At 39.6% G+C, this 12,737-nt stretch overlaps 1 protein-coding gene across 1 annotated transcript in view; it reads right to left on the bottom strand.

Moving 5' to 3' along the window:
* LOC106814955 (kelch domain-containing protein 10-like) overlaps positions 1–10,539 on the bottom strand; it is a gene marked incomplete at its 3' end in the record, with an annotated part of 14,121 nt that extends 3,582 nt beyond the window's left edge. The window contains 4 exon segments of the mRNA XM_014819348.1: positions 1,201–1,355; positions 5,143–5,227; positions 5,420–5,556; positions 10,454–10,539. Of these exon segments, the coding sequence (XP_014674834.1) occupies positions 1,201–1,355; positions 5,143–5,227; positions 5,420–5,556; positions 10,454–10,532 (456 nt within the window).
* Positions 10,540–12,737: the final 2,198 nt, after the last annotated feature.

Below are 12,737 nucleotides of genomic sequence, written 5' to 3'. Positions count from 1 at the left end.
ATGTATGTATGTATGTATGTATGTATGTATGTATGTATGTATGTATGTATGTATGTATGTATGTATGTAGTCGTGTAAGTAGTGCACGCACATAATCACGTTTTATGATATGCATAACACAAAAAACTCATGACACTTGATAGCAGCACAATTATGGTATTTCATCAATATATATATACAGTGTTTCCCCTGCATTGACACGAGCGAGGCGGGCTGCCTCTTTCAAATTCTCAGCCGCCACACAGAACTTTGTCCATAACACCGCCTCGCTGACAAAAATCAATGTTCTTCCATAGAACAGTGCTTATAATGCTCTAAAATAGCTTAGAATGCACCAAATTGCACCATTTTTTCAAAAACATTCTGGAGGGCATGCCCCCGGACCCCCCTAGCTACCTGCAGTGCTCGCTTTGCTAGGACCTCAAAACGCGCAAACACACCCAAAAAAATTACCACCTCACAGACCTTTTAGGCCAGGGGAAACACTGTTGGGTATAATTAGCAAAATATCTTCCTAGGGAAATTTGTGGTTTTTTGTGATGTGGATATTTTAACAGATGGTTGATGTCATGTTGTCATTCTAGTGTGCTTACAACCATGCAAGTGAGTAATGATTGCCAACCTTACACTGACCTGGGTCCCCGCTATACTGCCATCCCTCACATTAATTGGTTACACACTGACAAAGCATTACAAACTGGTGTGGGCACAAGCCACAATAACAACTAGACAGAGGGCACTCACAGAGAGTGCATACCTCCGCCAGCGACATACGCCATACGCCCCATGTAACATGTATGTGTTACGAGCTGGCTCGCCGCTTGCTGCTGGCCTGCTGCTGACTGACTGGCCTGCTGCTGGCTGGCTGGCTCGCTGACTCGACGCGCTAATATCGATCGCGCGAACACACGAGACCGATCACATAACCTCCTCCAACTCTGTTGAGAGGAGGTAAATAGCTTCTGCTAATCTGTCCCATGCTGTCACCTCAGCAGTGCAGCAGACAGATTATAAAACATTCCCGTATCTCACCAGCTTCTCAATCATCTTAGAACTCCAGTACAGGATCATGTCATCTAGGTGTATAACTATTTGAAAGCATATTGGCTCTCCGTGACAAAATCATTGCATAGAAATGCACTGGATGTAAGTCAATGGTGATAGTAAAGTGTTCGCTAGCATAAGTGACTGCCTACTCACCTGTCCATATCCCTTAAGTGGCAGTGCACCTGTGGTGTCCAGAACTTGCCACTTCACCTTCTTCAGATCACAGACGTGAACCAGATTGCTGCTAACTTTGCCAAACGGAATGCCAGTCCCACCAAACACTATTAATCTGTTTGCAACCAGAAGCGCTGAAGAACAAACAACAGAAGTTCACGAAGAATAATTAAGGTTACTCTCAAGGTTTTACGCAAAATTTTACCGATTTTTCATTTTCAACTTTATTCAATGGCTAACACTATGTGCCACCTCTGTACATGCTCATTTCTCCATATAACGGTACATGTGAACTGTCAGAGTGTTCTGATTGCCCGCGTACACATGTAGTGAGCCGCGGCTGACGTCATGATGACGTCAGAGACATGATACAACCAGCATTTTCACGATATTCACTAATATAATCATTATCATTTAAGCCAGTATCATTCAGCATCAACCCTTCTACAGCTGTCATCTGCCAGTGATAGGTGAACTATCCCCCGCTGCCCAAAATAGTTCTTTCACCTCGCTACACACCTTACATTAGGCACACATTTGTTGACATATAGCTTAGTGACGTCAGGCAATGGGCTGTGTTTGCGCGTTTTGCATTAAATTGCGATGGTAACCTCGTAATTTCTCACTATTTCTCAAGGTGCATGGAACATTTTACCAATTTAGTGGTGTCAGTTAGTCATGGATATGTCGCAGTAAGTACTAACAGTAGATATTTCACATACGTTTACCCATTTTGCACACAGGCGGTCGATCATTGTGAAAAATAGAAAAACGCTGATTTCTCCGTTTCGCTTTCTGACATAGTAGCCGATGTGTAAATGGATATTTCTCTGTGATTACAACTCCGAATAATTTAATTGTACACTCGTTTTAATGGTAACATATTGCTGCAAAAAAGAGCATCAGGGATTGTTATTAATTGCCGTAATTTATGAGTTATGCCTCTTTATTCGCAAAAATTTTCAATTCTAACACACAACTTGATTTTAAAGCAGTTTTTGTCATTTTTCACAATAAATATGACACCTAAAGAAAAATCCTGATGCGCTATTTTGGTACATATTGTGCTTAACCTGTGATGAAAATTTTGCTTCCTCACACTGTGGTAATTGAGAAATATCCAAAATACCATTTTTACATAAAAATTCCAAATTTGTCTGGTATCATAATTAGGTGCTGGAAATTTCATGAAATTTTTTGGCTTGAGCATAGAGATATATCTCCTCTATAAATAAAACGTGTGATTGATTCGGTGCAATCATCAATAAACGTTTAATCTTCATTAGAGCAATACCCGTGCAAAACGTGGAGAGTATCCTTTATAAAGCATTTATTTCTAACATAATTTCCAACCAGTCTGAGGTTTTCCCCACATTTACGACACTTACAGTTATTGCTTGAGTAACAGCAACTGTCTAGAGTAACGATAAAATGTCTTAGAACCTTCGTACTTAGTGATATTCTCCAAAACATGCACGATTAAAATTTTGATTACTCCTTTAGATTATCGCCGCCATTTCTTGTGAATCTCGGACTATCTCGCGATATATGCGAGATATCGGCCAATTTAAAAATAGAAAAAGAGTAGTTAAACTACACAGAATCAGATGCCCTGTTGTTTGAATTAGGTGCACTATGGGTGCATTTGTAACTTGTTGGTGCACTAAGGTGCCATTTGCAAATTAATTATCGCTATAATCAAATATGCTATGGTAATACGATGTATTCAAATCCAATTTTCTATGCCATAACTACATAAATTCTTAGTGTTTTTAAAGTTGGTGTAATCATTCATATATATCCGCTGTGAGGTGAGACTACATTTCGCTATATTTTTTCAGATTTTGAAATAAATTCTTTAACACCGTCTTCATTTTTACACCATTTCCTCTAACATTACCCAGCAATAATGTAGTTCATCTGCACGTTATAGGTGGTACAAGCACACTGGCAGTACATGACTCATGCACTACAAATTGAAAGTCAGTTCACTTTACTGTGGTGTGCTGTAATGAAACCCTTACTAAATGTACTTATCTGTCACTTATATGTGATGTGTATGTCGCCATGTCAAATGTATGTCAATTATAAGTGACCTATATGTCACTTATACTTTCGAAAGAAACTTATATGTCACTTATATTTAAAATTGCAAGTGGTTTATAAGCCTCGTAAGGATAGGGAGCGACTGATAAATGACTTATAGCTAGGCCACTTACATGTCAGCCTACTTATAGCTAGGCCACTTTACATCGTCAGCCATAATCTTATAGCATAGGCCACTTACATGTCACCACTAGCTTATCAGCCTAGGCCACTTACTGTCAGCGCATCTTATAGCTAGTCCACTTACATGCTCAGCCATCATTCATAGCTATGCCACTTACTTACATGTTCAGCCATACTTTATGCTTAGGCCCACTTACATTGTCAGCATACTTTGCTATGCCCACTTACTTACATAGTCAGCCATACTTATAGCTAGCACTTACATGTCAGCCATCACTTATAGCTAGGCCACTTACTGTCAGAATATCCATAATTATTATTCGATTGATAATTTCATCGGATCTCTATAGTTCACGATGAAAATAAAGTTATCTCAGTTAGATCCAAAATAAGTTCATGTAATACTTACACTGTGGCGAAAGATTTCATCAGCATTTAAAAACCCCATAGATTTATCAGCATTTAACCCCATAAGATTTATCAGCATTTTAAACCCCATTAAGAATTTATCAGCATTTTAAACCCACATAAGATTTATCAGCATTTAAACCCCATAAGATTTTATCAGCATTTAAACCCCATTAAGATTTATTCAGCATCTAATACCCATAAGACTTTATCAGCATTTAAACCCCATAAGATTTATCAGCATTTAAACCCCATAAGATTTATCAGCATTTAAACCCCATAAGATTTATCAGCATTTAAACCCCATAAGATTTATCAGCATTTAAACCCCATAAGACCATCAGGAATATTCTACTATTTCCAGTACATCAAAAATACAACAGGCTGTGTGTACCGCATCGCTTGCTCGAATTGTGATAGCGTGTACATAGGGGAAACAGGCAGGGAATTGTGATAGCGTGTACATAGGGGAAACGGGCAGGGAATTTGGAACACAATTAAAATAACACATGACTGATGTCAATACCCATACAAAAGGAACCAGCACACGAGCGGCTCGTGCGTCCACATCAGGACAACAGCATAAGTCTGCCATAACTGACCACATGGTCGACCAAAACCATCTGCCGAACTGGAAAGAGGCCACTGTAGTGTCGAAAGAATCTATTCTGATGTGCAGACAGAGAAGAGAAGCGATACGTATTCGAAGAGAACTGGCTACAATGAATAGAGATGAGGGCTCGTACCACCTATCCCATATATATGACAATATCCTCAGAACTGCACCTGCTCGAGAGAACCGCAGACTGGCGGCCGCCCGAAAGTGACCAGGTTCCAACTTCGTTTCCAGTGCTGCCATCTACCTGGAAACATCAGACCTGAGGAAGTCTATCGGAGAGATGGACGAACATTTCGTCGTTGTAAGCATTCATAACTGATTTTGAATCTAACTGAGATAAATTTTTATTTTCATACTTATATTATATATGTGTCACATGCAGTCTCTGATGAATGTGCATATATGTATATAAATACAGCTTTATGGCCTTTTGTTTTAAAAAAACAAAACAAGTAAAAATTCTAATATCCTCTTCTCCAGACAGTGACCAAGGAAATATATTAACTTATATTAAAGTAATTGTTTAATGAAATCGATAGACAAACATGAATGCACATCACATAACTTAAGTACAAATGATAGATATATTTCTTCAATATAGCTATGCCTTGCTTTTGATTACATATATATTTGACATTTATATTATAAATGCGTATTCTACATACCACAATGTGAAGCCACTTCCCAAGGCATGTCAACTCCAGTACTGAGCTTTTCCCATGACTTTCGTACAATGTTAAACCGCCATAACTGTTTGTAAAAAGCAGTAAACATGGACTTAAACACACGTTTACAAGTAATTATGGGAATATATTCATTTTATTTACTATTACAAATGAATAAACAGAAACTATTTGGCACCCACATGCGGTGAAACATTGCATTTACGCTCAATTCAACAGAATGGAAGTTGGCAGTGCCAACACCTATATATACATTAACCTCTCTCAAGAGCGGATAGTAGGACTCCTCATTGTTGCGCCGACCCGCAAATGCTGAGTTAAAACCTCCGAAGGCGTACAGGTAGATGTCATTCGCTACACATCGATGACCGCTTCTTGGCTCAGGAAACGTCTTGCCTAGATGGACAGACATTGATTTCAGTGATGTAGCAAATCGCAGTTATAATTGTGCGCCAATTTATCTCTAATATTTATACAATTCGAATTATACCAGGTAACCTGTAGATTATGTAATTACTGGTAATATATTGTCTCGGCGACTGTCACTCACCATCCTAATTCTATTCGTCCATATTTGTAAGACGTAATGGTACAGAAAGAGTGTTCTGATTGGTGGTAACGTGTGTGTGACGGCCAACTGTAACTCTAGAACTACAGCCCTTCGCTCTGCCACAGGGCTATAGCACAAACTATGTTGAATATGGGCAACGAAACTGCTCCCTCTGCTCCCACGAGGAACGGCTCACAGAACGCAAAATGATCAGGCTTTTAAACACTTATGGACCCCTTACCTAACTATTTGAAGTTTCACAACTTTATACCACGCATTTATTCATTTATTCCTTAAATTCTTACCACTGCTTGCAAATTCTGTTCAAATGCTCGCGTACGTGGGTAACGTCATCCGAAATGTAGGCAAAAACACGGGGCAGCCCATTACTCATGCATGGGGGTGAATTGGGACTTTTCTAAACATAAACATGTTGCCTGTCAACCTTGTATCAGCGCCCGTGCTATAACCCACACCCTAACGAGTGTTGTCAATCGGTTGTAATTTCGTAATCGATCATCGGTTGGACCCAAGTAACCGATGATCGGTTACTCAGGGTGTTGAATGCCTGCGTGTGCGTAACGTCGTGTGCATGTACGTGTGTGCATGTATGTGCCTGTTTAGCCCTGTTTACTGTTTGTTTTGCACTGTTTACTACTGTGTGTATAATGCATGTATGTTAATAAAGGATAACTTGTATAGTAGCGATGATATATCTGATTCTCATCACTTTTCCAAGTTTTCTTGTTCAAGTTTTACATTTATTTCGATTTTTTTTTTCCCGATGAAATCGATTATGGATTTTGATAACCAAGCGCTTGGTTTGAGCCACTGTTCAACCGATGATCGAGTATAATCGATGATCGTGACATCACTACCCCTAACCCACATGGGCTGCCCTCGTTTTTTCTGTGATCCGTTCCTCGTGGGAGCAGTGGGAGCAGTTTCGTTGCCCATATTCAACATACTTTGTGCTATGGCCCTGTGGCAGGACCAAGGGCTATAGTTCTAGAGCTTATTCCAACTACTGATCAACTGATAGTAATAGTATCTTATTGCAATGTTGTTTTTTGACATGCGATGGTGTACGATTTAGTTAGTGCTTTAAATTTATCTCGTACTTGAGATAGTTGGGTGAATAAGTGTATTTATTTTAGAATACACCTGTACATAGGATCAATTTCGTGGATGAAGGAATTCAAGTTAGTACTAGTACGCCACCAATAGGCAATGACAATGCCACCACACCAGTGACCAGGCATAATTTGTTATTAATATTAGACAATACCTGGAGGTACGGCAGCCGTATCTCCAATTTACGAGGCTGGAGCTACGGCAGTCCATTCACTTTCATACAAACGAAATAAAGATGGCGGCAGATTTCGAAATAATGCCTTGGGAAATAAATTCACGATTTGAGAGTTTTGATGAGCTAGAAAACTCTCGGATTAGCCTAGGTATAAAAATGAACATTATTGTAAACTCTACATAAGACGATCGCAAATAATTGCCTTAACCCTCAAACAAATGCCAAAAAGGGGCTTCAACGAACGACAGCTGACGTACCTCGAGCCACTTCCTTATTATTCACTCCAGAGTCCGGGAGCCGTTGTCAGAAACATGGTAAAGTTAATGCTAATGTTAATGCTAAGATAACACTTACGACTTACGTCCAAACTTTCTACATCTCTACTCCCAAACTACATCAGTGGTGGAATTAGGGGGGGGGGGATTGGGTGGCTAGCTACATATAACCCCCTCTGTTGGACTAACAATAATTTTACATAGTCGCGCGGCTGTACAAAACGTCACCTGATGCATGGATTCAATTATATAATTGAGTGGCAAAGCAGGTTACAACCCTTTTGCAGCTTTTTCACAATTCCAACAAAGAGTTTTGCTGTCGCCTTCATCCCAGCGGTGGTCACCCCTACACATTGAATAATGAACGCGACTTAAACAATGCCGTGATGTGCAATGAGTGATGTGTGTGTTTGAGCACACACACGCGCCCACACGCACACGCATATGCATACGCTCACTCGCACGCACGCACGCACACAGAGATGGAGAGAGAGAAAGAAAGAGTTTAAGAATCTGCGTTAGTTTATCATGTCTTGATAATAAAACGAAAATTACATTAGTTATAGTGATCTTTTGTGATCACATTTTGTTGCTCATGAAGAGAATAGTTCTACTAAAAAGATAATTGTCATAGTCAGAATGAAGGCTGTACATTTACTCAAAAGTGCCTCAAATACTATCTCCTGTGATCTACATTTTCACAATTTTCTGGGGGGCGGAATTCAAAAATTTCCCAGACCCCCCGCCTGTGTCAGTGCACATCCATTTCACCGTATAGCTACGCCCCTGTCAGTGTCAAAGTATTTAAAACGAGAGAACAAATGCCATACATCATTTGTAAATGTTTTGTTTTGTTTTACGATCAGTAGATAATTAATGTTTTTGACGTGTTTTTCAAGAAAAACATATATTACTCATTAATATAAAATATAATATCACTATACAGGGGTAAAAATTAACTTTTGAACACAGGAGTCCAAATGACTCCCTACCCTCAAAAAGAGGGAGTCCGCAGCAAAATGAAGGAGTCCGCAGCCTGAGGTTCAAAATTAAAGATATTAACAATAATGCATGTGCTTATTTTTAAGATTCATGCAGTAGCACATCTGCCAAAATTTTCTTTGGACATTAGCTGAAAAAATACTGTAATTCCGCGAGGCCGTGCTCTGGAACGAACTAGTTAGTATAGCAGAATTTTCAGGGAGTCACACGAACTCCTGCATAGGCCCCTATGTCAAATCAGGGAGTCCAACAATAAATCAGGGAGTATTTAACTCCGGACTCCCGTTAATTTCGCACCCTGCTATAATTGTAATTCTTAACTCTTATAGATTAGAGATTTGTAACTCTTAGTCTAAATGTGTTATTTTCATCTTAATATTAATTATAGTTACGAGAGGGTCTGGGCTCTCGTAATGTTAAGAGGATATTTTCGAAGATTTTTCATTCTCGTAACTTTGCGATGTTTCTGTCAACGGTTTACGAATGGAATCTTAATGTTATTGACTGTTACTGTTAGGGCCTAGTGACACACAGGCACTTGGAGCGTTTCAATAAAATATAAAGCTAAATAAATACGAAATCTTTTTACTACCAAAGCCTTAATGTTTCTATACACTCTCTTTCACGTATTATTGCCGACAATTTCCTGTAAATGCCGTCCAAATGCTCATCTACAACAAACACTGGGTGCCGCCATTGCTGCCGCTGCACACTGACACATAAATATATAGCAGGTAAGAAAGCGTGCGCCAGGAATTCGCTCGACGCTCGCTGCATTTCACATGATTACAACACAAATACTCAACCTTCCGACTCCATCTTTGCTGCTAATTGAAGAACAGTGTTTACTTGTTGTAGAAATATTATGTCTCAGTTCAAAACAGAGCTGTGTCACGCAAAATCACGAATGAAATCATGAAATTCTCGCGATCGCTAGCACTGCGCACGTGATGTTAATGAACTTAAGTACATGGCTAAAGGCGGCGCACTGCATTTTGGGAAACAACAACGCTGCTTTCCGCCTCCCATGTGAGCCCCGTCAAAGCCGCCAGTAGGGCGTAGCTATAGATACCATAGACGGCTCCAACTTTGACGTCGCGAATACGGCCGGTAGGGGTCTCCAGATTCCGAAATTCATTAACATCACGTGCGCAGTGCTAGCAATCGCGAGAATTTCATGATTTCATTCGTGATTTTGCGTGACACAGATCTGTTTCGAACTGAGACATAATATTTCTACAACAAGTAAACACTGTTCGTCAATTAGCAGCAAAGATGAAGTCGAAAGGTTGAGTATTTGTGTTGTAATCCTGTGAAATGCAGCGAGCGTCGAGCGAATTCCTGGCGCACGCTTTCTTACCTGCTATATATTTATGTGTCAGTGTGCAGCGGCAGCAATGGCAGCAGCCAGTGTTTGCTGGGGGGCAGCCCTATAGACCGAAGGTCTGATAGACCGAAGGTCCAATAGATCGAATATTGCAAAGGGTTAGAGTTAGAGTTAGGGTTAGAGTTAGAGTTAGGGTTAGGATTAGGGTTAGGGTTAGGGTTAGAGTTAGGGTTAGGGCATATAAATGGTTTATAGTGGCATCATATGATTTATAGTGGCATCGGTAGATGTGCAGGGGTCACGTTCGAATACGGCATCAGTGGATGTCCGGATGCGTAGCCTGGAGGCTAGGCGACCGATTCCGGACGTGTAACCACTGCGTATTCGAATAAACCTTCGGTCTATCGGGCCTTCGGTCTATCGGACCTTCGGTCTATATAGGACTGTAACCGTTTGTTGTAGATGAGCATTTGGACGGCATTTACAGGAAATTGTCGGCAATAATAGGTGAAAGAGAGTATAGAAACATTAACACTTTGGTAGTAAATAGATCTCGTATTTATTTAGCATTATATTTTATTGAAACGCTCCAAGTGCCTGTGTAGTGACAGTACTACAGTAGTGTCACTGTTAGTGTTAAGAAATAAGATTCAGAATTAGAATAAGACTAAGACTAAGAGTAAGAGTAAGAGTATTATTACTATTAAGACTAATTTTGTTTCTGGCAACGGGTCCCAGATAGTATAGCACTGGTTAGATGGGTCATGTCCCCGGTAACACGCTACAATTTTATTGGTGTACGACCTTTAAATTTATTAGTAAGAAATTACCTTTGACTTCACCTTTGCGATCATTTCGGGAAACTTGAAAGAATTTCCCTACAATAAAATCACACGCAGAATCAGCCATACTGTTACTCGCTCGTGCGTTGCACACTGGGATAGGTAGTGATCGCCAACATCCAATGACACTTGAAAATATTTTGTTAAAATATGACTCTATGGCGCCATCTCGCGTGAAAAATAATTATAAAGTGCGCATAGCTATAAGAGAGCAGACCACTATTATTATTAAATCCTCCATAGGATCCTATACTTAAGAATTGAATTTCAGGAGCTGAAAAATAGTATTTCGACCGTTTTCGGCCGAGTGGCACTATTAAAGCTAGGTAGCCATGTAATTCAGCTGTGCACCATGAGAGTTTTGTCATGTTTCCAAATTTACCAAATTTACCAAATATTGCAAATTTAATAACCGACACCACATTTGTGTCTGAAAAACAGTCGCGCAGTCGAATAGGGCCCATACATTGAAAGAATTCGTTTTAAATTACCAGTAGCCATCCATGCACCCATCTCCATGTGCATGTTATTGCCACACACGATAACCAGCCTAAATAATGCAACCACAAAATATCGCACAAAATAGTGGTCACGTGTCATAACGCCAGCGTACGTAGCAACCTGTATTGAAAGGTGGAAAAGCACGCACGTGTACGCGCACGCACGCACGCACGTGTACGTGCACACGCCCGCACGCCCGCACGTTTTCAGTTACGATGTGACCATTCGTGTTATTGGTCGAGGAAATATTCGTTCACCCAATACAGTCGATTTATTTTATCCCATTACATAGCAGAACAAGTAACCTCATTATTAGTCATCACGGGCACAAACTCATCGAAAGATATCTCTGTTTCTTCTTTCTATTTCTCTCTCGTTTCCTTTTTACCCCCTTTCTATCACTCCATATCATCAGGAGTCTATCAATAATTATATTGATAGACTCCTGATATCATGTGAGTTTGTGCACGGTGGCGTGGGTTCAGTGAGATTCTGTGTTGTAAGACTTGTAGGAGAGCATTTGAACAGTGTTAACTTAATTGATACTATATAATTATTAGAGGTGATAGAGAATAGATAAACATTATTAAAATACGCTGTTAGGAAATTGAATTTGTGTTTATTTTCCATCATTTTATTATTAAAACAAAGTCTCTGTGCATGTACGTTACACACAAGAGGAAATAGAAACAATGCCACCACAAACAGTTTGTTAACCCCAAAATTGTTAGCCACCACAAACAGTTTGTGGACGCAATTTTTTTTTAGCCAACACAAACAGTTTGCAGACCAAAAAATTCTTAGCCACCACAAACAGTTCGTGGATCAAAAAATTTGTTAGTCACCACAAACTGTTTGTGGACCCAAAAAACTTTTAGCCGCCTCAAACAGTTTGTGTGTCATAAAAATTCCTAGGTTCCACAAAACCGATTGTGGGCCTAACAGAATTACTTAGTAAAGCGATTCGATGTATATACTAAATTACCCAGTATTGCTTGTGTGTATGCTCGACTAGAAATATTGAGTTTTTGATTTGCAGTAATATATGATGCACTGGTATCAGGAGTTGATACACTCCTGCTGGTATGTGTAGTGCCATAGCTAACGCTTTTTGTCAGGAGGGGGGGGGGTGCAAGCCACGTGAGGTAACCATTTGTATTTCGGGCAGTTATCCGTGATCAGTTCGCCATTAGCCATCTAATAATTTCTAGATTAATTGGTCTTGGGGACAACTGCATGCCCAACCCCGTTAACTGCATGCCCAACCCCGTTAACTGCGATCTTAATGTCAACCTTTTTCTTTGGAGAAATAAAACGAAAAAACAGTGTGTGTTCCAGTACGTCATTTGAGAATCCCACTTTCTCAATCATGCATAGCTTATACGTGCAATAGACTAACAATAATACAGTTCAAACAATACTGTTAGTCTCTGTCAATACCCTGCATGTCATGTTGGGTACGATATTTTCTTTAGCTGGGAAATTAATATATATTGTTGACTTGGATCGTGACTTTAATACATTATTTATGCGTGCGTGCGTACGTACGTGCGTGCGTGAGTTAATGACAGTGATCGACCATTTATTTTGTTTTAGATATAACTAAAAAATATATAATACCGAAAACATTTATAAATCTTAATTTTTTTGTTTGGATTTGGCTGCGCCACACTGAGTAGAAAATATTCTAAAACAAAGTCTACGTGACCCATATTATACTGTACAGTGTAAAGTACAGTACATGTATTCAGTATATATAATTTCTATTGTT

Source organism: Priapulus caudatus, unplaced genomic scaffold (genome assembly GCF_000485595.1).
Source record: "Priapulus caudatus unplaced genomic scaffold, Priapulus_caudatus-5.0.1 Scaffold1012, whole genome shotgun sequence".
NCBI classification, from domain to species: domain Eukaryota; kingdom Metazoa; phylum Priapulida; class Priapulimorpha; order Priapulimorphida; family Priapulidae; genus Priapulus; species Priapulus caudatus.
This window is presented reverse-complemented; position numbering and strand designations above follow the sequence as displayed.